Source organism: Clupea harengus, chromosome 16 (assembly GCF_900700415.2).
Source record: "Clupea harengus chromosome 16, Ch_v2.0.2, whole genome shotgun sequence".
Classification (NCBI taxonomy): domain Eukaryota; kingdom Metazoa; phylum Chordata; class Actinopteri; order Clupeiformes; family Clupeidae; genus Clupea; species Clupea harengus.
In genome coordinates, this window is record NC_045167.1 from 3,107,755 (window position 1) to 3,134,182 (window position 26,428).

Genomic DNA, 26,428 nt, shown 5'->3' on the forward strand with positions numbered 1-26,428 from the left:
TTCTAAAAGAGCTGACCGGCAAAGGCATCAATTCAGCCAAATTAACATATTCTTAGTTAAACTAGCTTTCTCGTTATGCCCCTGAGTTCATAATGAAAAAGAATGCCAACACGCTCAAAAGGTTGAAGTATTTATGACATTGTGATTGGTTCTTCATTGACAGAAACTAAAATATGACATACATGACTCCTTCAAAATGCTTAAAATATATTTAGCTTCATTGCGAGTAGTCACTTCTCGGCTGTTACTTCATGCTTTGTATCATCTTAAATACAATTTCTGTGTAAATGAGAAGTAACCGCATGTGGAATTGTCATAACAGCACTTTAAAAATGCAAGACTGCCATCGAGCACATGCCTTCAATCTGAAATAGCCTTCCAGCATCTCAGGGGCTTGTCTCTGGAACTGACTTACTGTGAATGTGTTTGGAACCAACTCTGTATCAATCATTATGACTGTCATGTTTCTAGGGCTGGTCTGTACGAAGGAGAATTGAAAACCCATGTTGGTTGTTAATTTATGAAATCCATACAGTGTGTATAGCCTTAGCTACAGTAATTATTTCACAAATAGGATGACAGATACCAAAATCCCCAGTATGTAATGGATAGCAGCCACATTTCCAACACTGTCGCTCACACTAGCATTCTGTCTTTATTACAATGTCTCTGCAGATGAACGGGACCCAAAATGTGCAATTTCTCACAGCAGGCCTCCAGGGAAGAAACGCTGTTGAATAAAACAACAGAAAACCAATCAATCTGTGTGAGGTTATTTGTCAGGTGAGTGAATGGCTCTCCTAGCCCTGACAAATTCAGCCAGTTTGTTAGCAGAGCCCTGGCCATCAGCACCCAGCCACACAAGCAGCTAGCATGATTCACTCCTAATAACTGGCCAACTGCTATGTCAACTGGAGTTCCTCGCGCCACAGTAGGTGTACAGGTGGACTCTGGTTCGAGTCGGTTGCAATAACCCAGTGAACATGTCATTTGAACAGCCTCCCTCTCAACCTCCTTAATTGATTTATTTTTGTCAAACCCCTTCAGTCTGTACAGAATTACTGAGTTTCTCTTGATGAAATATTTAAAAAAATAAAACCTCAGAAAACGGGGGGGGTAGCTTTTCTTTCGGATCACCTCCCTGTTTCTGAGAGGTGATAAGCGAATCCACAAGTTTATGAGAATGTACGAAAGACTGGAAAAAGAGAAAGGAGGGGGGAAAAGAGAGAGAGGCAGGGCACTCTCTGAGGTAAGGAGAGTCATCAATCTCTGGCCGGGTCAATTCCTCCATCTTATCTGGCTCTGTGTGGCTGTCAGACAGTGCAGATTTCAGATGATCTACATGCCTTTATGTAAGTCCAGCTAATCGATCACAGACTCCGAGAGGTGGGCACCCGAGCAGCCGGCCACCTCATCACGCTTAGTCAACGCAGATGCTGCTGCTGCTGCTGCTGCTGCAAGCTTTTAAAGAGCAGATATACCTGGACCTCTCCTGTTGCCAAAACAAACGGCTCTGACATCACCTCGCCTGTCCCACCATACCCATCCTTCACCGCCATAATTCTTACAGGAAAAAGCCACGGATGCTACGCTTTCAACACACATTTCCTGTTATTGTGGCGCATCACAGCTGTGCCGTGCAAGGTTAGTTTAGTTTTTTTTCTCTGGCTCAGTTTGTCTCTGCCACAGTTGTTCCAACTTCACCTCCTGCTTCGGTGCAAACCTCCTCTCTAAGCTCATTTTCCATTCTACAATTAATTCACTCATTTATTCGTTCTTCCAGTCAAGGGCACGGCCCCTGATATCTTAATTAAAGAAGGGAAAGGAAAGAGAGAGGAGAGAGAGGAGAGAGTTCCTCCGTCTTCAAATGAAGCTGAATTGGAGAGCAGCTCAATCAGATCATTTAGACTCACTTAACCCCCACTAATTAATCCCCCAAACACTCACTCGGCTCATACAGCTCCTAGTTAATGAAATTTGCGCTCAGGAAGTCGCATTATATTCTCCGGGCGTCACTGACCTCCACCCAGGTGCCGATTTAGAGATCTGTGGAGGCTAGGTGCCACAGATGCAAGAATGATGCAAGGCTGCAGTCAAAGGAAGTGGGAGTGGAAAGAAAAGTGGGAAAAAAAAGTGGGAAAAGTTGAAGGCACAGAGAAGTTCAGACATTTGTGAGACTGATGCCAAAGGAGTACTGCTTTGTGTGATTTGGATTTTCTTTTAATAAGCCAAAAGATGTCTGGCCATCTTGTCTAAAAAATAGAATTCAGGTTTTCAATTAAGATTGAAATGTAGAAGTGCACTACTGCCAGCGACTACAACCCACTGCAAACAGTAGGAGTGGCTCAAAAGTACATAATGTGTCATGACAGGTGGCATGACATGAGGTATTGCTTCTAATAAGCTGAAGCTCTGTTATTTGGCTGTATTGACAAATCTCCAATCCCCACGGATTTAAGCCATAGGAAATTCCTGATAGGCTGGATATCGTCCAGTCACATGATGGTAGATCTGTGGGAAGAAATAAAACGGAGAAAGATTAAGAACGCCAGGCCTGAACAACATGGCACATTTCTGCTACATGGCTCAAGTTAGAAACTTTTGAATACATTTCCACTTAGGGCTTCCTTTTTTCTTCTTCAACAAGTGAAAATGATTGAAATGAGACCGTACGGAGGTGACGAGCTTGAAGTGAGTAATGCATCAAGCAAGAACAATAATAGGGCATTACCACTAAACTCAAATTTAACAGCCATTGTGCTCAGTCCACAGGAGGCCGCCGCCCCTGATTGGGTCATCTGCAGCCCAGTCCGGCCGGATCCACTTATAGTGAGGCCCCTACTGGGCATCAGCGCCCGCGCCCCAGGAGCCGCTCCGCTCCGCTCCGCTCCGCTCTGGCCACCCACCTGCCTCTCGATGTCCGCCAGCAGGCTGCTGGCACCCAGGCGGAAGAGATGTGGGCTCAGCCACTCGTCGCCCAGCTCCTCCTTCATCAGGGTGAGCCACACCACGGACTCCGCGGCCGTGCGGATGCCCCCCGCTGGCTTGAAACCCACCTGGTCCAATCCACACAAACAGTTCAGGCTCTCGGTTACACGCTTACACGCCCTTATGCAATGCTTTAAAACAATACTAACTTCACTCTGGCAATTCAGACTCATTGACACCAACATTATTCTGGAGACACTACATACTGACGACAGTGGTATGAAATCCTTCTCCACATTAAAAGATTGTGTAAGATTCCAGTCTCTCCGACTTCAAATATTGTTAATTCACATCAAAAGACATACTTATGAATAAATCCAAGAATGCATGTGCATGTGGAACACATCTATGTGAAATGTATGTATTCTGTGTAAAGATCGACATCAAATAAATCTAAACAAAATGGCAAAGAGAATCTACTTCTAGCAATGATTTCAAACGTTTATCGAATGCAACATGATGTTGACATAAATGTGAAAAAAAAAAAAAACAGATGCCTCACCTTATGGCCTGTTTGTAGGAAGTAGTCACGGATTGCTCGAACCATCACTATGGCAACCGGGTAGGTGGCATTGACAGACTCTTTTCCAGTTGATGTTTTGATGAAGTCAGATCCTGTGAGCAACATGTTTTTGATCACTGTTTGCTGTTGAGTGAGTGAGTGAGTGAGTGAGTGTGTGTGAGTGTGAACGAGGTGTTGCAGTTCATTTTTAGTATACTGTTCTAAATATGTTCCAGGATCACTCACACGTCACACTCACATAAGCAGAGACTGCACATACGTGTATGGAGACACATTGAGACATCAGGTGAAGATGAATTCTGAGCATTACATTGTTCCAATGAGCCAATGAGCCAATGCATTTACCTCACGGCCAACTACAGACAGCAAAACCAGTCGGCCACTAACAAAGCCCTGACCATCTCTATTTATATTCTGAAAAACAGCCAGCTGATGTAACTGAGCATTCATCTGGCACACACTCCTGTTTAGACAGCACCTCTGAGGTCCAAACACTGCAGACTCCTAGTGCACCCCTCCCCACCCCACCCACACCACCCACACCACCCCCCCCTAAGACATTACTCCTGGTTGGTGGGGGGTGGAGGTGCGGGGGGGGGGGGCGCTGGCAAGAGAGAACATATGCTTCCCACAGCAGAGAACAGAGGGTGTGTGTGCGTTCATCAATAAACCACTTCATTTTTCCTCACCTTTCCTTCAGAGCCAATTATGTTTTATCAGTGCCCTGTTAAAAATAGAAGATGAAATGATGCTGCTGATAGATGAACCACAAACTGTGCTGCTGTCCTTCCTCATGCATCACGGCTGTTCATTACAAAATGGAACAAGATGAACGCTTTCCAGTTCATTAAAGATATGTTCGATGTGTTTTCCTGCCCCCTTTTTTACACTGCCTCGCTCCCTCTCTCCTTCCTTCCCCTCACGCTGGACTAATCCATAAGATTCGTGCTTTAAAGGGAGTCTTAATTACACGATAATGGATAACGGTTATTAACCACGGGCGACGGTAATGAAGCTCTATTCATTTGCATGGGCATGTGGGACACTGGCGGCGGGTGTGCGGGGAGTAAAATAGCCTCTGCGCCTGAGATTAATAGCTAAAATTATCATTCAATTTCAGAAACCTCATACGCAATTCATAGGAACAAAAGGAGATTAAGGAGTGAGCGCAGCCACAAAAGCAATGCATTTTAATAATGATCCCTATCGGAGCGGGCGGCCGGCGGCGGGCGGGTGCGGTACAGTGCCGTGGCCATTTAAGAGCACAGTCAGTGGGGTCTGTCTGCGCGCCGCTCAGGTTGGCCACCGCACTTCGCCTCAGGACCAACAGTTTAACAACACCGCCACACAGTGGAGAAAGCTACGAACTGCAGCGATGTTGGCAATTTCGCCACCCTGGAAATCTTCTGGGATTCAGTATCAGTTGTGCACCTATACTAAATTAGTACAGGGCAAATTGAAAATATTCTCTTGATGAAAGATACCGCAGATCATCACCACTGTCTCAAGAGTGTATTTGGCGGAGAGTGTGAGAGTGTTTTCTGGGCCATCAGGGACTCACCTGCCATCATGGCCACCAGACTGGCCTTGTAGACATTGGTGAAGTTGGCCAGCTCTCCCACAGCCAGGATGGTCTTCATGTGGGCCTCTCCACAGGCCTGTCGGAACTGTCTGATCTCATCGTACAGAGCTGCACAACCACAGAAGGACACTCAAGAGTGAGGTCTGATCTCATCGTACAGAGCTGCACAACCACAGAAGGACACTCAAGAGTGAGGTCTGATCTCATCGTACAGAGCTGCACAACCACAGAAGGACACTCAAGAGTGAGGTCTGATCTCATCGTACAGAGCTGCACAACCACAGAAGGACACTCAAGAGTGAGGTCTGATCTCATCGTACAGAGCTGCACAACCACAGAAGGACACTCAAGAGTGAGGTCTGATCTCATCGTACAGAGCTGCACAACCACAGAAGGACACTCAAGAGTGAGGTCTGATCTCATCGTACAGAGCTGCACAACCACAGAAGGACACTCAAGAGTGAGTCAGAAGAGAAGCTCCGGCACTGAAGATCATGAAAACCCCTGCTGAGCTACGGCTAGGTCAGGACTTCCCCAAAGAAAACCTCATCACACTGGGAATCATGCTTGCTTGATGACTAAACGTAATGTGATGTAAGCAATTAAGTAATCGGGGAAAAAAAGCCTTTTGGAACTACATGTAGGGTCACCAAAAGCGTCCATCTCTCAGAGGCCTGCAATTGGAAAAGGTGTTCCAACAAAGTGAGATAGAAGAAGGGGGGGGGGGGGGTAGATAGATAGATTCGGGCTTGACGCCCATGGAGGAGAAGGGGTTCGAATTCGGCCCGATGTCATTTCTCCTGTCCACTCCCCACCTCTTCTTCCTGTCCCACTCTTCACTAATCTATCAATTAAAGGCATAAAAAAAAAAAAAAAAAAAAAAAGGGACCCCTCTGGACATAAATCAACAAGCAAGATCAAAGCATGCAGTAGCCTTTCCTCAGATGCCATAGCACAGCTCTAAATGTCCAAAAGTAATGTGGTGTTGCGCAGAGAGGGCAAAACACCAACCAGGTGATGTCTTCACTCACCTTCCCACTGTCCAGTGAGAGCGAGGGTCCGGTTGATGACGATGTCTATCTCGCTCGCCCCATCTGCCACTGCCAGACGCACCTCATCCAGCCGAGTCTCCAGGTGGGTCTGACCGGCGGGGAATCCCGTGGCCACTGGAGGAGAAATGCCAACGCCAATCAATTAACACCGTGCCTCTGGCCGCCAGGAGACGGATGGGGCCTGATATTTACCCCAACGCTGATGAGCGGGGCTGATATGGGAGATTCTGGAGGTAATTACTGTGTATTTGTACCTGAGGCGACCGGCAGGTCTGAGTTGGCTGCCTTCAGAGCCTTGGCGGCATCAGCCACACGAGATGGGTAGACACAGACAGCGGCGGTGGTGATGCCTTCAAACAAAGCGACACACATTTCAAACAGCAGTCAGCTGTGTGGTGATGACAGGTAGAACTGCAGCAGTAACTGACAAAGCCCTTCATTCCAAATGTGTGTGACAGCTGTCTTAAGACGACAACTGACACGAGAATATATTAGATGAAGTTTGTCTTCAAGCACTGGTGAGACATTGCATTGTTTAGTTATTGTACAGCAGCATGTCTGATAAAAAAAAGGCTTGTTTCTTTCTGGCCTCGGGGTACTGTCAGACAGGTGTCTCTTTGTCCTACAATTAATTGAACAAACAAGCCTGACATGGGTAATCTTTGTGAATCGAACTCTGTGTGGAGATACAAGTGTTTCATCTAAGGTTTCACTATCACTGAAAAAAATAACAGACACTACTGCTGCTTTGCTAATATAAATGATATTTGTATTCCACATTTAGTGCTAGCACCACTAATAAGGCTATTCATCTCAAACCAATTCACTGCCACTGCTAATCCCACTAAAATAAAAATCAGTGCAGTGTCATGTAAGACCTTTGTCGTGCATGTCTATGCTTTTCAGATGATCACGGCGGATGGGTTGTATGGCCTTCATGCACAACCGGTGGACATTGGACGGTGTGTCATCTCCAGCGAGAGTCGTCAGGTCAATACACGTGACCGCCTTCAGCAGCCATGCAGCCTAAAGCATAGAGAACTGTGGGTAATGAGACCCAAACAAATCTGTTGAACAGCAACAGTATTTCATGTATATGTCTTTAGTCAATACACTGTTTAGGCCAACTGCTAAAATCATCATAAAATGATGTAATTAATAAAACTATGCACTGTGCACTTTGCAACTATGCACTTTTGTTTGTTTGTTTTCTCCAGAGACTTACCTGCCACTGTTTTTTAGCCACCTTACGCCCTTGAACCTGCTGAGCTCGCTTCAAAACAGCCTGGGTGTTGACGCGCACCTTGGACACCCACTCAAGGTCTACCAAACAATTGAATGTAATTACAAAATGAACATATCAGATTTTATTTGTCTACACATACATATACACAGACATACATATTTAACCATTACTATTGTTGACCATGGGTAGGGGGTAGGCGTGTATATTATGACTGCAACACAGCCCCACACTGTCACATGTCATTTCCCCCTGCATGTCATGTGCATTAAATTAAACAGAATCATGGTTCACACGGTATCTGCACAGAGTTCTACAGCTCTGTCGAGATACGAAAGTTCAAGTTAAATATTAACTGTTTGTACAATTTGCACCCAAAGATTGCACTCACTGTGTTTCAGCCAAACATGCAAGCGTTTGCACAACATACTAATATAATATTGACAGGCTTCTGTCGTGCAGTAAAAACAAAAAAGAAAAGAAAAGAAAACCTAAATTCTCGCCTGCAGTCTGCAAAGGACGCGTCTAAATGTTCGCCATGTGAGTAACTTAGTGTTTGAAATGAGGATACGCTTAGTAAATACAAACGTTGGCAATGATAACTCAAATTATACTGACGTTTGGAGTCCAACATGAACAGTGAGCTGCCTTGTACAGTAGCTACAGCACGTTGTCAAAAATGTAGCTAGCTAAATAAAGCTAACAGTCCAGACAAAAAATAACAGGATTTTTGTCTGAAGTTATTTAAAACATTTATCATCTTACCCAGATCAAGTCCAGGATTTCTTGCGGACATGATGACTAAGTGTGCAGTAAACTTACAAAAAATATTTAAAAACCACAATTAAGTTACAGGACACTAGACGACTTATGTCAAGACTGTGTGCCTTGACAGCTCACGAGAAAGCCATGAAGCACTTCTTCCTGTTACGTTTCACTTGCGTAATTACGTCATTCAGTATTTATTTCAACCAATCACAGGTCGAGGTCTATGAGGGCGTAATGAGCTCATGTTAGATGTTTGCCTATTGTCTCACTTAAAAAAAAACATGTGATTCAATTTATTGAATTACAGACATGATAAGAGTCTAATAGGCCATATGACCATGGCTTTGAAGAGTAACTTCAATCAACCTTTACAAAAAAGTCTACTCCAATGTTTGCTTTGAAACTGGAAATTAATTTCTCGTCATGCAATAGCAATCTTCTTTGTGTAATTAGCACTGAGGAGCAATGAGATCCTCGAAGATTATATGTTTGTACACTGCGATTAAGGATAATTCTGATGACTAACAGAAAGAATGATATCGGTTGAAGTGTTTTCTACATTAGTACATTTAACAAGTCAACATTATGTAAAGAAATGCAAGAAGGGGCATGGCAAAGTACATGTTATGTTTCGGAATCTTGTCCTTTAAACATTTCTTCACAATAACACATTTTGTTAGTCTAAAAGGGGTCTAGACAAGACAAAAAAAGAAAAACTTCACCTGCAGCTTTAAATTATAGGCCTATACAGATCTTATCATAAATAGACCACATATGTTACTCCAGAGAGTAACAGAACTTAGGATGTGCTTTAACTTCAAGGGCGTCGGTATTGGTCCTGACTAGTAGTTACCACAGTGTGGGGGCGCCGTTCACTCGCTTTCTCATGCCTTTGAGAGTTGACCCTGAGACGGCTGACATGCTTTGGTAATTGTTGCATACCAGAGTCCTGCAGAGACGCATGCAAACTGTGGCTTGCGAGCTCGTCCCCCTGCCAAGGTACTCCACCTTCATTCCTGTTGCCATGGATCCTCTGCATAATATTATGGTGCCATATTTCTGAGAGATTCCGTGCTGCTTTACATGGAAATCTGTAACATTTTATTGAGCGTTCCTATTTGTCGCTGAATCCCAGTGGTAAGGGGAGAGGAGAAGCATACATTTGTGTTAACTTAAGTTCGAGATATTTCACATTGTTTTACACCAGTGTGTATAGGCTGTCTTTATGTTGTCGCCTTTACACTTGCAGCATGTTTAGCCTACAATATGTATCTTTTAATATGTTTTGTGCGCAACAGCAAACGCCAATCAGATTAATAGAGCGAAGAATGCAAAGTCTAAACCAGGTGAAATATTTATGCACGTTATGCTTATGATCTCAAGAAAATATGTTGTCTTAAGTCCTCGAGACCCAGACTGAACATAAGTAAATTAATAGCAACATTGAATTGCTTGCACTAGGTGGCGACGTAGCTCTATCTATGGTCTAGTACTAGGTATAGTGGGCAAATGGTGTCCTCTTTGGGTGAAAATCTTTTAATTAAACCTAGAACAGGTTATCATCGTCATTTGCCTCGACTTCACGTGATGTGTAGACTATATGCTCTATACGCTTGTTAACTGGGCAGTGTGTTGCCTATTGGTATTGATCTAGCCATAAGTAACACGATAGATCACGTTCCACTCCGAGCTCTTTGGCCGTACATTTTGTGAGTTGTTGGTCACTGTCACCATTTTTTGGTACCAAATGCAATAGGTGGTCTTTGAGTAACTTATATTAAGGGGTAAGTTGAAACACCCATGTTTAACGAGATAAAAGAAAGTCACGAAAAATTCAATAAGATTGTCTCCCATACTGAAACCCATACATCATATTTCCCGCAGTTGTTTGCCGTGGTGAAAAAAATCTCGCGTTCCAATTAGTACTTTTGCATACCTGCTTTAATTTTCCATATATGGGTCTCAGTCGTATCTTTATTATCTTATTTATCTTTATTTTTGCACCAAGTAACCTCCTTAAGGTTGGTCCCAAGTGTTCACCTACAACTGACACTGATATTCATGCAGAAGGCCAATACTCCTAAACATGTACAAGGCAAGTACCCTCCAGATATATGTGAAAACCTTTACTTTAGTTGTGTAGTTGTGATAAGTTCTTTTGGTTTAGTCAATGTTTTGGTTTGATTAGTCTACCTGCCCCTTGAAACTCTGTTGAGGAATATAGTTCCCATTCAGTGCTAGTGACAGTCACTTGTCATTTTCATCAAAATTATGAAATCATTCATTTTTTTGGGTGATAAACTGCATCTTGTCAGATGAAGAAGCACAGCCACACCTTAGTTGAGTTCATAAACATAATATTGACTTACTGTTGTATTCTTTTCCATATCGCCTTTCACGTGTTTTGATAGATGTGTACACTTCTAGCTATTGTGAAACTCTGTATGTGAAATTGCCAAGGTTTGCCATCATAAAAAAAATACACCTTTATGTTTTGAGACCAGACTGGCTTGTAGTGTTTTGCTACTGATGAAAAGGTAAAAAGTCTACCGTTTGGCAGGGGTCGTTGTGGTTCTTTGGAAAAGGTAGACTGGCTGCTGCAATTAAAGGCCAGCAAGCTCTCAGAATTAGACACACCTATCGTATCATGTGTAGGCTATTTGACACTAATCCTCAAATTCACCCTACTGGAATTATATCTCTGACCTATAAGTTAAATTTTCATGTCTGGCCATGGTTGTTTGTTTTATTTATTCGTCTTCTTTGTATTACACCGGCTGAACCATAAAATCCCATATCAACCTCACCCAAGTGTCTGGATTGTGGTTCTTTCAGTGGGAGCACAGGCCTAAAGGAGCTCAGCTTGAATGTGAAATGATTGAAGCTGTGTGTCTGTATGTCCATCTTGCTCCGTAGAAAATCCAGTGCCAGGTTGTGTGATTATAGTTGTACCGTAAAAAATCTAACATTAGTGGAAAATCTGAAGTTTTCAGCTGGTCAGCACCAGTAACTGGTTTGAGAAATCTCTTGAAATATTCTTATTTTCATGAATATCACAACAATAGTAGTTGGTAGGCCACTCCACTGATTCATGGGTTTTGTGGTAAGCACACATACATGTGAATGCATACCTGCCATTTTAAATTCAATTTGGGTGGATTGTGCATTGCCAGAGGAACCTAGATGTCATGCAGTAAGTATGTACGATTTAATTCTTTGAAAGGGGTGCAATGATCTCTTCTTGGAATGGGAAACATACAACATACAGTATATAGCACATACAGAACATATTCTTCTTTTGTTCTCCAAGAATTAACGTTAAGCACAGGAAAAATCCACAAAGCATACCATTTGTGGATGAACATGTATTTGGCATTAGGGACAAATTAGGGTAATCTACTTTTAATCTACTTAGTGCCATTGCTGTTTTTTGGGGGGGGATGGGGGGGGGGGTACACCTTCTTTGTTATCCTTGAGGGAAGACAAGTATATTTGTATAGCACACTTCATAGTTCATATTGCATAAGTGCTTTATAAGGAGAACATAAGATAACGTATAGAACAATACAGTAACAGAACAATAAGAACATGTAGAGTAAGGCAACTGTAAAAATAGATAAAAGTCCAAATCCAGTGTAACATGATGGGTTAAAAGTCCAGTGCAAGTTATGCAGGTTACCTTTCTTTCTGTTGGATCGTCATTACACAAAGTTGCATAGTGCAAGTTATTGAAAGCATTTGTTGTTGTCTAATAGGGTTACCGCATGTTCGACCGCTTCCTCCGGTCACGAGGGAGCTCCAGCACATGAATATTTTAAATTCAAATGGCAGCCAGGGCAGTAAACACTGAGACTAATGAAGAGACTAATCAAAGACTAATGGAAGGTCTTAAATCCGTACGACATCGAAACTAAATTTAAAAGTCAATTTAAAAGACTTTTGTACATTCACTTGATGACAACCTTTTTACAGTGAATGGTTCTTAGGTTGATCTGTTTATTTGGATATGTGTGTAGGAACAGCCTAATAAATACTCTCGAATAGTTGAGTGCTAGTTGGACATTATTGTAGGGTTCCGTAGGGGGGTGGGGGGGTTGCCTTCTTCCTAAATCTGTCCCTCATTTCCCCCAAACCCAGTCTGTGCTTCATTAAAATGAGGTCATTTAGAAAGGCAGCGGGGAGAGAGAGAGAGGCTGCGGAGAAGGTGAAGGAGAGGAGAGGAGAGGAGGTGCACGAGGCAAACTGAAAGCAGTGAGTCACACACAGAAGGAGCCAGAGAAGGAGAGACAGAGGAGGGGAGGGGGGGGAATCATTCCTTGATGTGTTAGCGTGGCGGGGATTGCGCGGCGGCAGCGGCACGCGGGCTTGGTGCCCCGATGACAGCGTGGTGAGTCACGCTTGGCCCCTCCGCAGGACCCAGGGTGACTCAGAGGCTGGCTGTCACCGAATAAACATCCAGGGACGCCCACCCGCCCAGCGGCGTGTCACACCCACACACTCTGCTCCACTTTTCATTCATACTTTGCACTCACACACAGCCCAGTTATGTGAGACTAGCCCACACGCCCATTTACACTTCACCACAGACTTGTTGCACACACACACACCACCACACACACACACACACACACAAACACACACACACATACACACGCATGCACTCACGCACACACACACACACACACTCACACGCGCGCATGCACGCACGCACAGACACACACACACTCTCACACACACGCACGCACGCACACACAGATACACACACACGCTCACACAGACACACACACAAACACACACACACACACACACCCACACACTCACACACACACACACACACACACAAACACACACACACACACACACACACACACACCTCTCAGTGCTCTTGTGCGGTGACATGTTCACACCCACCCTCCAGACAGCCCACGCTGTAAAAGCAGAGGCGTGAGTGCGAGGGTTTTACACCTAAGAACGGAAACAGGAGACATTTATATTCACCTACAAGTGGGGGTGGCGGGGGAAGAGTAGGGTGGCTCATGTTTTGATGTCGCTTGACTCACGCCGCTAAACAGAAACCGCAGAGGACCAGCCCGGATTGAGTTCTAAGGGCCGTTCTACCCAGACACGAATGTCTCACTGTGCTCAAGTTCACCGCACATGTCTTTGTGTTGATTCAGTTCCGGTTGGCTCTCTTCTCACTGGGTCTGCTGATTCATACCATATCATTATTGAGCGCTGAGCCACTTCAGAACATATTTGAGTTCAACCCTTTAAAGCTTTACTATTTGCAGGAGTTTTAATGGAACGAAGTTTACAACACTACCTTACACATTCAAGTTATCATCTAAATCTGCCTGTTTGCTTCAATTCTTTTTTTGACCTGAGTATCATTGCATTAGACGACACTCTTGTAGGCAATGAATATGGTACGCATTCAGTAAAGCTGGACACATGGAGAGTTGATCGGGCGGATCACACAGACACAGTTTTGTCATTAGCATGTTTCTAGAATAGTGTTTGCGCTGACAACTGTAAAAGTTTGCTCTGGCCATGTGGGCAGGGCAAGAAGGGGATCTCCCCTCAGTGTTGCGTGTGATTGTATCCTATTCATATGTGCCCAGAGCTCAGGAGACTTGCTCATTGGACATCCTTTTCCTGTATCCAGGAAGGATGCAGAGAGAGGGAGGAGAGGATGTTGTCATTTTCGTCCCTGATTGAAGGAAACGAATAAGGAAACAGTGCTGTAAGACACATTCATGGCAGTCGGAGTTCTATTTATTTATTTATTTCACTTAAAAAAAAATTGAGGTTGCCAAGATTTTACATCATATGTCTAGCCAGGTTTTGATTGTCTGATTTTGATTTACCATAAATCCATTCAAAAGATTACGAAATAAACACTTGTTATTAGAATATACCAACATAAAGAGGCTGAAAGCAATCATTTCAGCATGGTCTGACTGTATTAACTAATCAAGAGACTTTGAAAGTGACAGGCATTATTTCCTACCTGTCCTATGGATGAGCTAAGCTTCATTTGAATCTCATTGAAAACATGATTTGTGCACAAATCCAGTGTGATTATCGCCAATGAGCTAAGAAAGATATGTTGTCCTGTGTGTTGGATAAATCTTTCTCAAAATCAAGATAAGTATAAAGAATGTATTTGCATTTAAGATTAGAGTGCTGCCAAGATAGACATTTATGGCTGTACAGACATATCCTTACAGCATGCATACATCTATAAAGCACATACTTAAAGGTAGAGTCCAAGATTCTAGCAAAAGGTTGTTAATATTTCAGCTCAAGGGCCAATCAAATTACCCCCTCCCTTCTGTGGTCCAGAAGCAATGTGTTGATTGGCTAGAATTGTTTATGGCTCAGTCCAAGCCACTATATTTGTTTCCCATTTACAGAGCCAGAACTGTACAAGAAGCAAGCACACACACAGAACGACCTGTCTCTGAATTTGACAAAAAGTGTATTGGATTAGAATGACAGACTCAGCTGCATAAGATGATGATATTCCGGTCTATTTTATTTGGTTGTAATTCTGGGCTAGTGATTTAAAAAATAAAATAAAAAATAAGCATGTGAGCACATAGCTCGAGTCGGTGCTTGTGTGTATATTGGTAAATACTGTATGTGTTTCTGTATGTGTGTGTGTATGCATACATGTGTGCATATGTGTGTTAGTGTGTGTGTGTGTGTGTGTGTGTGTGTGTGTGTGTGTGTGTGTGAGCCTGTGTGTTAGTGTCCGCGATGTGTGTGTGCATACATGTGTGCATACATGTGTGTGAGCCTGTGTGTTAGTGTGTGTGTGTGTGTGTGTGTGTGTGTGTGTGTGTGGGTGTGTGTGTGTGTGTGCATATGTGTGTGAGCCTGTGTGTTAGTGTGTGTCTGCGCATGATAAGCCTCATCAGCAGACCCGTTGTCTAACCTTAACCCCTTCCTGACGTGGGACGGCACAGCCCAGGGCTCTGGCCTTCCTCAGTGCCAGACACACGGATGGCCCAGTCCAAACACTTGTCTACAGGAAGCGCACGAGCCCAGAGTGGCCTCGCCAGGGCCAGGACCTCTGCGCTCATCCAGTCGGCTCCATCTCCCAGACACTTCTCACACACACACACACACACACACACACACAAACACACACACACACACACACACACACACACACACACACACACACACACACACACACACACACACACACACACACACACACACACACACACACACACACACACACACACACACACACACACACACACACACACACACACACACACACACACACACACACACACGGCCACATCTCCCAGACACTTCACAGAGCAAAGCACTCTGTGATCACTGACCCACACCACCGGGACAAAGGCCTGCGCTGTCAACAGGCAGACATGGGAAATGCAGTTTCACACACTTCACCGCGACAACTTTGTCATCCTCACATACGAGGATGTCACTCTCCATCTCCCCCACTGAGGCATAAAAAAAATAACCGCTTTGGACACTGAACTCTCAGAGACTGTCTGTGCCTCGCGCATAAGTCTTAGTCTGGGGCTAATTTGGTTGACTTCTTTTGAGGCGGCTAAGTGCCGTCCAACGCTCAAGCCCTCTCTCTCTCGCGCTGTCCGTCTGCCACAAGGAGACGAGATGAGCTCAGACTTCCTGACACAGAAAAGTGGGATACCGAGGTTAAATATTTACCCAAGGGTTTGGGGAAGTGGCTGTAGGGGGTATCCTATTTTTACAACAGTGGCCTCTGGCAGCTCCCGTTTATCACAGGGTTGCCAGCGAGAACCCTGCTCAGTGTTACTGTCAATATTTCTGTTTGTCTGTGAGAAACAGACTCTTTCTACAAATAGACTGACGGCTCTGGACAGCCTCTCCTCTATCAGAGACGTGCAACCTCCTGCCTTTGTGCTGCAGCAGCAGCAGCCCCGTCCTCCACATGTACAGAGCGGTGGCCGCACCGACCGGTGACTACAATGTTCAATTCAGGAGTAAGACAGCGCTGCGAGCCGGGGGAACATCTGTCTTGCATCATAAAGCACAAGATGTGCATTGCATACCGAGTGTGTGTTTTTCGGAGAACAGAGATTCTTTCTTTTGCGAGTCCGAGGGCGGGTTCCTATTCCTAGAACTATGACAGGACAAGAGGTAAATGTATGAGCCGTATGTTTTGAGAGGGGGAACCACAGCTGTCTGGTGGGGAACAGGAAGTGTGTTTTATTTGCTCAGTGGAGTGTACATCCTTTTGAGTTTGTGGACGATACAGGAAACAGCCAATTAAGCTGTGTGTACGACTCACCTCTGAAATGCCACATATGAACCAGGGTGTTTCTCTACTAAAAACACACACACATACTCATACACACTAGTATGACACACTTGGTTACATCATTTCAATTAGGCAGACTAAGAGTGTTGGAATGGGGATGCACAAAGGAATGTCACTGAAATACACTTAAAAAAACGGGATTCATTCTGGAGACCGACTCATTGCACAGGACCAGGGCTGAGAACTAAGAGCTGGATGGAGAGTAAAGGCAGAGGTACACTTCTGCGGACACAGCTTTGCGCAACACGGATACGACCAGGCCCATTGGTGTGTGCCAAGTATACTTGTTTCAGTGCTGTTGGCCCAGTGGTGTGACCCAAGTATACTTGTTTCAGTGCTGTTGGCCCAGTGGTGTGACCCAAGTATACTTGTTTCAGTGCTGTTGGCCCAGTGGTGTGACCCAAGTATACAGACCTACGACCTTATTGTACTGAGAGCATGCGAACTACTGCCCTCTCAGGCTGGACATGCTGCAGTATGGACAGTCCATACAGAATGTGCGGATGACAAAATTAGCGTCATCTGCACCGCGTGGAGACCGTATGCAGACCGTGTCCGCAGAAGTATACCAAACGCGTAAGCTGAACTGACCCTAATCCTTGCAAAACGGCATCTTTGGAGGGAAAAGGAGAACTGAAGAGACCTCCCCTAATTGTGCTACTAGAGAACCCCCCCCCCCCCACACACACACACACACACACTCTCTCTCTCACCCACCCTGGCCCCCTACACCCAACTCCATTGGGTCAATCGGGAGGAATTAGCGCGCGGCTTTATGATGTGTGCTGGCACTAACGACGGAGCCCAGGAGCAGGGGTGGGGGCGATGAGTGACAGGCCTTGTCAGGGAGCAGGGACCGGTGAGCCTTTGATGTGGAGCTGGGGCCTCCAATTCTCAGAGCCCACCAGGGCACAGGGGTCAGGGGCTCCGAGGTGGGCCACTTCTCCCAAGAGAGTTTGCAGGCGGGGAGGAGTGTGGGGTGTGTGTGTGTGTGTGTGTGGGGGGGGGGGGATGCAAGGGGGGTTGGATAAGGGAAACAGAAATGTTTAAAAAGCAAGGGAGCTGGAGAGAACAAGGAATGCAATGGTGAATGGAGACGTGGGGAGAAGGATCTGACATCCAGTGGGGGGGGGGGGGGCGGGGGGGGACTGGGCCTCTTCCTCCACAGCAGAGCTGGACCGCGGCTGGCCTGCCCTGGAGCGACCTCAGGAAGGGTGGCTCACACGGGTGACTCATGCTCCTGTCACTCCTCGCAGAAACTGCGGGGCCACTTCAGTGGATGTCTCAGCCATTCCAAATGACACACTCCTGAGTTTGTGTTTGGGGCTTCTTCCACCCAATAGGAAAGAAAATCCATGCAAACATCCCTCTCGTGCCATAAAGAGATAGCAGATGACAGCAGCCCAGGTATTCTGTGCTTATGGCATAATACTTAACCTCAATTAACCCTGAACTGTCACAGAACTGGGTCATTTCCTACTTTGTGTGTGTGCCGCCTTCTGAAGGACAAATACAGTGGTTCAGTATCAGCATCAACTTTCTTTTTATTGTGCTGAAAAAGGCAGTAAAGGTCTACCAGGAGAACATTTTTTCCTTTATTTAATCTTGAGAAGCAAGCGATTTGAAGTGTAATCATAGACAGCAACACTAGGTGAACAAAGACAGTCATAAATGTTAGAAAACACTTGCAGTTATACAAGAAGAAGCACAGAAAGAAACTGCCATATAGGATTCCATGATTTCTCCCCCAACGGCTAATGTAACTACATAACATTGCATAATTGTCAGAAAATTCCTTTAACAAAAGTAAAAATGTCCAGTCTTAACTAACAGTGACTGAGACAGAGAGGAACAGTCTTATAAAATGCATCCCCCACAAAAATATAGTAATATACATATACATTTTAAGATGCCCTCCCTGGACTCAGCCACCTGAAGTTTAAGCAGATATTAAGTTGTAAAATGAGGTAACAGTAGGCCTTTTTGGAGGTAGTAATGTGTATTCGATTGTACTAGAACATGATATCACGCAGATACAAAGTCAACTTCATTAAGACTCCCAGAGCTAAAAGCACTTGAACAGAGGCTCCTGTAGATACACAATCAAACCAACAAGGAGGTAAAACACAAACAACAAATGGTGTTACGTCAGTTGAACGTCAGTTTTAGCTAAGTGTAATGCTTGGAGCTCCAGCACTGGAGCCCCATTACCTCAATGGTATGAGTGTCAGCTATGTGAATCACAGCCTTTTTGCCCTTCTTTTCTTGTGTCTGTGCCTCGGGTGCGGTTGGGCATGTTCATCTCAAGCCTCGCTTAAGAAATCCAAACATGCCATCGCCGGCTCACACAGGTATGCTACCGTCTCGTTTCATGTCGTCCACAGAAACAGCTGCTCGCAAAGAAACAGTTGGGGGGATCAAGCTCAAATAAAAATATTTTCAAAATATCTTGACCACAACATTTACATGGCCATTTACAAATTAGGTTCAAATTTATTCAGACACTTTGTTGCCAAGTTGCTTTTTAAGCACCTAAGCTACATCCAAGGCCCAGTTGTCAGAGTTACAGATATTCCAACTGCAGGCTCATTGCTATCAACGGGTTTAGGGTTAAACGGAAGCTGCCACAGGTGAGTGAAGGTAGATATATCTCATACCAGTGTGAGCGACAGGCATATCCACAGTTTCAATAGCTCTCTCTGAGGCTCTACCTCAGGCCAATATCAGAATACCATGTTAACATTTCAAAGATTGCCATGGTGATATGCGGAAAAAAGTGTGTAATCCATCACTACGTAAGAAGCTTTCATATACATCTGGTAGAACAATGTAACAAGGAAAGAAAAATCACATTTGTGTAAAGTACACAAAAATAAACTAATCAAGTATATCTCAATATCTACTAATTTTTCAAACATATTTATGAATGCAATATACAAAAAAAAAAAACAAAGACAATTTCCAAACCTGAAAAGCTTCAAGTTTTTGTAGGCCGTCTCTTCCCCAGGGTGAAAGAACAATGTACTGTACTAGGTTCAGGCAATAACGGTTACAAAACACTTTGAATGGGATCTTTTGCAGTCCTATTAATTTTTTTCATACATTATCAAAACTCATTCGGAAAGAAACCAGGTAAAAATTGTTCCTTTTCAAGACTGGAGGTAGGTATTTGACATTTGATTATTAGTCCTTTTTTTTATCAGTTTGTTTGAGGTACACTTCTCAATAGTATATATTTTAAACAAAAACTAAATTTGAAAAGAAAAAAAAAACATTCGTAATATCATTTAGTGTCCATACAAGCTCTTGATCCTTTAGAAACCATTGAGTAAATCAGTACAAAATATATATTCAAGTTAACAGTATGTAAAACAGAAGTCCCAAACGCAGAGAGAGAAGAAAGTGTTTTGTTACAAATGTTAGATATACGCTAATATGAAAGAAAAATAAAACTACAACAATAAAACTACTTTTTCCCTTAGCTGCTTATGAGTTCTACATAGGAAGAAATAACAACAGACCTCAGATTTCAGTATTTGCCTGCCCGACTCACCGGAACCATAGCAGAGCATCGCTTTGCCGTTCCGTAGAAGCTGATACAACAGTGTGCGTCGGAGCACTCACTGCCATCCCCTGCATTGTCTTGTGTACTGAGTAGCAATGAGTGTGTCTTGAGCGGGGTGTTAGCTGGTTGCAGAAATCGGAGGTAGCATTGAAAATGGAGAGGATATATTGCATCAGTGACCAACAGTGCCAGCGAATACAAGGATTCTCGGAATACCATGAAAGCACTGTCATTCTGGCAGTCTTCCTATGTCACCGGAGTAAGGTATCATGTGTGAAATGAGGTAACGTATGGTTTGATCTTGTGGTATTTTCGAGTTCTTGAGGTTTGTTTCGTGAGTCAGACTGAGTTGGTATATTTCCCTTTACGTGAAGGTGTTGGAAAATTAGGGATTAAAGCTATGCCTTACACAAAGAAACACAAAACATTATTTACATGAAATGCTGGTTAATCAGATGCCAACGTTATGAATTGATGTACAGTAGATTGTTGCCATTTCTAAGAACTTCTGGTTGAATCATTTTTCTCTAGGAAAAGTGTCAAACACAAAAACCAGTTAAGAAATTTAAAATGATCCTAGCTAAACTTTGGCCACCAAAGACACGGAGGATTCTTCGATTCTTCTTCTTATTTTGCTTTTGGTTTTAGGGACACAATATATGTATGGGCAGTCTCCTGCCCAAAAAATAAAGATTTAAAAGAGTTTGTTTGCATATTTTCACACAAATATATAATTATATAGTTTATACATTCTGAAGACTTCACTTGTAGTTCGATCAAAATTACTAGAAATAAAGCTTAGTCTCATTTTGGTGAAAATGCAACATTCATTTTTTATGGTTAAACCTGCTTTGAACTAACCTGCCACTGCCATCCTGTGGGGTTTCAGTATCCTCATTATGCTCAAGACGATACGATTTATATTACAAAAGAAAACTAGATCAGCTCATAGCTCTGAAAGCGAAAAGTTGACTTCATGCACATAGCTTTTGATAACATAAATAAGGCACCTCTGCTAATAATGACAGTAGCCATTGTGGTGGGAAGATTTCAGGTGACTGACCTACTGGCAATGCGGTAGCTTATTGTATGTGAGGTTTCCAGACTATAAACCCTGCAAAAACTGATCTGACATAGTTTGGCAGTGACAGGCTAGTCTTGAACTCCTTGCGTACTAAATTCCTTACCTTTTTTTGATTTAAGCCAATCAGAACTGGGGTATTTATACCAGAATATGTTACATATTAAAAGTTCAACATTGAGAACTATTTATCCAACTCGAAGATATTATAGTCACTGTAGGTGAAAATGGCCAATCCATCAGGAGACATTAGACAAACTAATTGATTTTAAAGTCATTTTGTCATTTTTGGTTTCACACTGAAGGGGAAAATAAAGACTCTGTTCCTCCACTGTCTTTGGTGGTCTTACACTGAACTGGGTGTGTGTGTGTGTGTGTGTGTGTGTGTGTGTGTGTGTGTGTGTGTGTGTGTGTGTGTGTGTGTGTGCATTTGTGTGTGTTTGTGTGTGTGTGTGTGTTTGTGTGTTTGTGTGTGTGTGTGTGTGTATGCGGGCAGTTTTTTTCCCTGTCCACTGGTGAGGAGGAGTAGGTGTGTCTGTTTGAGCCTCCACTACTGATATATAGGAACAGCCATATGTTCTGAGTTTTTGAATGACAAAACCAGACTGTTTCAGTTCTTTCTTTGCCAAAGAGGTCTGGAGAATCAGTCAACAAGCCTGTGTGTGTACGTATGTGTGTGTGTACCTGTGTGTGTGTGTGTGTGTGTGTGTGTGTGTGTGTGTGTGTGTGTGTGTGTGTGTGTGTGTGTGTGTGTGTGAGTGTGTGTGGGTACTCAGAAACACTGAGAAAGACAGGGAGTGTGTAAGTGTGCATGCGTGTGTGTGTGTGTGTGCAGTTTTTGTTTGTGTGTGGCTGTGTAGAGTGGGAGTAGACCGGAGCAAGCACAGCGGAGACACATGTTGTGTGTCTGACCCCTGCATGTGTGCTTACCGCAGTTTAGAACCGGCGGTAGAACAACCAGGAGGCTCTGTTCGCCATCTGCATTACGTCGCATGCCGTTCATTTTTGCTGAGGTGTAGCGTGTGTTCTTCTCAAGAATCCCCAAATCAACAAACAAAAACGAAAAAATCAAATGTTTTTTTTCAAATATGGAACCAAACTTGAGAACGAAAAAAAGTGGAAAGTCAACAATAAGTGGTCAAGGCAGTCTTTTCCCTTTGAAAGACCTGACAGTTGAATGAGGTAGACGTTCAACGCTGTGGTTCCTTAGTCCTCCTCTCCCGACTCCTCCTCCGCCTCTTCTTCTTCTTCTTCTTCTTCTTGTTCCTGCAACACAGGGAAAACCCACTCCGTCAGTGCATCACTGCACTGGTCAGCACCGCCTGCCACTAACCGCTAAAACTGCATCTTAAAAAAAAACTAAGAATGACCACAAACAATATATATATATGAGGCACAATGTTAGGAGGGAAAGTGGCAACCAAGCTGTTAGTCTTTGTCCCCATATTAACCAACGTCGCTCTCCTCTCCTGCCCTGGATATGCAAACACTTCTGTTCGCTGTAAGCACACTCATTTCTCATTACAGTTAAGTGCCCTCCTCCCCTTCATGATGTTCAACAACATCTACTATTATTCCCAGGGTGAAGAAAAAAAAAAAATGGCTCTGTTCAGTTGACCACCTTTGTGGGGAGCCAGGCCGAGCACCAGGGAACCAGGGGAAAGCCTAGACAGAAAAAAGCACACGCAGCCATTCCAGACGCTTTTTCAGAATGAAATGGATTTCATTTTCCACATGGCTTCATTTTATTTCGGGGAGGATAAATGACACAATTTATAGCCCTCTTCCTTTCCCAGGGCCATGGCGGAGCACCCATTCAGCAGAGGGCTGCACTGAGCGCCCCGTCTGCATTATACGACCCCAGCACCATTCATTAGCCAAGCAGACACTTCAGCTGTGAAGGAGCGGCTAAATGCTACCATGTGTGACATAGGCAAGCGGGAGAGGAGAGAGAGAGCGAGAGAGCGAGAGAGCGAGAGAGCGAGCGAGGGAGGGAAATAGAGAGAGGGAGAGAGGGGAATGGAGAGGTGGTGGAGGATAGACACACACGCGCATACACACACACGCAGACACACACACACACACACACACACAGACACACAGACACACACACACACACACACACACAGACACACACACACACACACACACACACACACACAGACACACACACACACACAGACACACACACACACACACACACAGACACACACACAGACACACACACACACACACACAGACACACACACACAGACACACACACACACACACACACTCAAAATGCTTTAATCATACTGGGCCATACCCCGACCACCCCCTGCCCCTCCCCCCCCCTCCCCCCCACATCACCCCTTCGACTCAAAAGGCTCAATGGAGGAGGAACAATACCAACTAAGCAAGACTCCCCAACTAGACTGTTCTGCACTCCCCTAAGACATTCCACTCTGGAGCTCTTATTTACTCACTCACTCACTCACTACCCACTCACACATACAACATACTAATTAATGAATGGAAGAAAGGCTTGGACAAACGAGATTTCGGGCTCTAAAATATTTTTTTTGCATTTTATCTGTGCATTTTGTTTTCTCCAAATGACGCCTTACACTTCAAGTGTGACCGTTGGGATTTAAAAAAAAAAAAAAAGAAGGTGATTAGACATAGAAAAGGCATCTGACAACGGCTGGCCTTGTTGGTGTCTAGGGTCTTGCTGGCCTTGTTGGTGTCGAGGGCCTTGCTGGCCTGGTTGGTGTCTAGGGTCTTGTTGCGTCACAGTGGAGTGGGGACGCTCAGCTGGTTAAACAACGATAGTAATCAACCCCCCTGTGGCCGGCAGGTTCATGGCGTACAGTTCTACTCTGGCCACAGTCCCCGCCCTGCCCCTCCCCTCTCGGCCCCACCTTTGAAGTCCAGCGCAGGGCTGTGTGAGGCAGGGCGGAGTGAGGCTGGGTGAAGCAGGGCTGTGTGAGGCAGGGCTGGGTGAGGCTGTGTGAGGCAGGGCGGAGTGAGGCTGTGTGAGGCTGTGTGAGGCTGAGTGAGGCTGTGTGAGGCTGAGTGAGGCTGTGTGAGGCTGAGTGAGGCAGGGCTGAGTGAGGCAGGGCTGAGTGAGGCAGGGCTGAGTGAGGCAGGGCTGAGTGAGGCAGGGCTGTGTGAGGCAGGGCTGAGTGAGGCTGAGTGAGGCAGGACTGAGTGAGGCAGGGCTGTGTGAGGCTGAGTGAGGCAGGGCTGCTGGGTGAGGCTGGGCTGAGTGAGGTTGGGCTGAGTGAGGCAGGGCTGAGTGAGGCTGAGTGAGGCAGGGCTGAGTGAGGCTGAGTGAGGCAGAGCTGTGTGAGGCAGGGCTGAGTGAGGCAGGGCTGAGTGAGGCTGGGCTGGGTGAGGCTGAGTGAGGCAGGGCTGAGTGAGGCAGGGCTGGGTGAGGCAGGGCTGTGTGAGGCAGGGCTGAGTGAGGCTGAGTGAGGCAGAGCTGTGTGAGGCTGAGTGAGGTTGGGCTGAGTGAGGCAGGACTGAGTGAGGCAGGGCTGAGTGAGGCAGGGCTGAGTGAGGCTGAGTGAGGCAGGACTGAGTGAGGCAGGGCTGCTGGGTGAGGCTGGGCTGAGTGAGGTTGGGCTGGGCCTTATTGGGACCCAGTGCTGTACACAGAAGCCAGAGCCCAGCCACTGAGTGACGCAATAATGACATTCCAACCTCTTGTTCAATGTTTACCATAGAATCCTGGCGTCGTTGCTAAGATGGTTGCTAAACACTCGTGGTTATTTAAGAATTCTTAGGTCGCAGAAGTGCTTGAAAGACTAGCCTACGATTGTCTGCCATCGATTCAATCACCATAATCCCCATTCTATTTTCTATACTTCTTTTAAAACAACCTTTACAGTGATTTACATATTTTCTAAATTTAGATTTTATGTAGGCAGCTTTGTTTATTAATTTATGCTTCTAGCAAGATCTTAACTTAGATCACCTAAACCTCTAGTCATATGCCAGTAGAGACAGGCTATTCAGAATGGCCCAAGCAATAGAAACGCTGTACGGGGAACAGAAACATGAACGATGGCGTATTTGATTGGTTCATTTTCTAATGTCTCTGACGCCAACAATGGACCTCTCGCAAGACCTGCAAAACATCCCTAATTAAGTTTTTTAATTTAACAAATCACTGCATGTCTGTCATTTGTTCCATTCAACCGAGCATGGAAAATATGTTTTATGCAGTGCCATCTACTACTAAACCCACCACTACAAACTGGGGTAGCAAAATAGTGTGGACGTGTGATTTCAGATCTGCAGTTTCAGGTCAGAGGTATTAAACGCAGGCGCTGCCACTGAATTGGTCAGCAGTTGTGAAGTTTATGTCAGTGACAGTTCATAAGTTTATATAACTCCAATAATAAATGGTTTGCGGCCTTCGCATCATTTGAATGTGTGATATGCAACTAGAATAACACAATGCAAGTATTACAAACACTTCTATTGTCTTTATAGGCCTAGGTGTTTGCTCTATGGAGTTACAAAGCAAACATTAACAACAAACAATATTCTTGTTCAACACATATACATTTTGTCTTGGTAACTACATATCTAGATAACTAGATTGTGGCCTAGTTAAAGGTACAGTGTACAATTCTAATCCCATACACTTTTTGTCAAATTCAGCTAATTCCTCCTCACGGCCCCCTAGCTGTCCGCTCAGTGTTTGTGCTACAAAAGAAACAGTCCTGGCTCTGTAAATGGGAAGTAAACACAGTGGTTTGGACTGAGTCATAAACAATCCCAGCCAATCAACACAGGCACGGAAGAGAGGGTTGTATTGTTGATAGGCCATTGAGCTGAAATATCAACAACCTTTTGTGAAACCGAAAACCGAATTGCAGACCTTACCTTTAAAGGTAGGTCCTCAATTCTAATAACTTTTTTGCCAAATTCAGGAGATTGCTCCTCACAGTTCCCTAGTTGTTCCAGCCAATCAATTTCAACCAATCAACACATTGCTTCAGGAGCACGGAAAGGAGGAGTGTTATTTGATTGTCTGTTGAGCTCAAATATTAACGACCAGAATCGCCACCTTTAACACAATGTCCTACTGCACATGCGCCCGATGCCACTGGTCTGAAACTGCTGGTCTGAAACTGTGGCTCTGCAGTCAGACCTTTCTCGAGAAGGGCAACTCTAGTCGTCATGAGAGAGCACACTTCCAAGAAAAGGAGAAAAAATGGTATGGGAATAAACCATACAGAAAGAAATCTATGGAAAATTCGTCCATAGCAACAGTAGATATACTGTAC

General features: G+C 44.5%; 2 protein-coding genes across 2 annotated transcripts in view; both read right to left on the reverse strand.

Annotated features, from left to right (window-relative positions):
- Positions 1-117: 117 nt before the first annotated feature.
- Positions 118-8,317, reverse strand: dera (deoxyribose-phosphate aldolase (putative)). The gene is made up of 9 exons (XM_031582964.2): positions 8,154-8,317; positions 7,371-7,468; positions 7,024-7,171; positions 6,400-6,495; positions 6,125-6,259; positions 5,073-5,201; positions 3,491-3,603; positions 2,907-3,056; positions 118-2,511 (listed from the first exon to the last, which is right to left on the reverse strand). The coding sequence occupies exons 1-9, from the start codon at positions 8,182-8,184 to the stop codon at positions 2,455-2,457; spliced, it is 957 nt and encodes a 318-aa protein (XP_031438824.1). The 5' UTR covers positions 8,185-8,317; the 3' UTR covers positions 118-2,454.
- A 13,626-nt stretch (positions 8,318-21,943) lies between these two features.
- Positions 21,944-26,428, reverse strand: part of hmga2 (high mobility group AT-hook 2) — a 33,631-nt gene continuing 29,146 nt past the window's right edge. The window contains exon 5 of the mRNA XM_031583228.2: positions 21,944-22,415. Within this exon, the coding sequence (XP_031439088.1) occupies positions 22,356-22,415 (60 nt within the window). The 3' untranslated portion in view covers positions 21,944-22,355. The remainder of the gene's footprint in view (positions 22,416-26,428) is intronic.

Coding starts and splice junctions, on each gene's coding strand:
- dera (XM_031582964.2), bottom strand. CDS start 8,184: ATGTCCGCAAGAAATCCTGGACTTGATCTGG. Junction 5,202..6,124: donor TCTCACTGGACAGTGGGAAG/GTGAGTGAAGAC, acceptor GTGGTTGTGCAG/CTCTGTACGATGAGATCAGA. Junction 2,512..2,906: donor TGGCGGACATCGAGAGGCAG/GTGGGTGGCCAG, acceptor TTCTTCCCACAG/ATCTACCATCATGTGACTGG.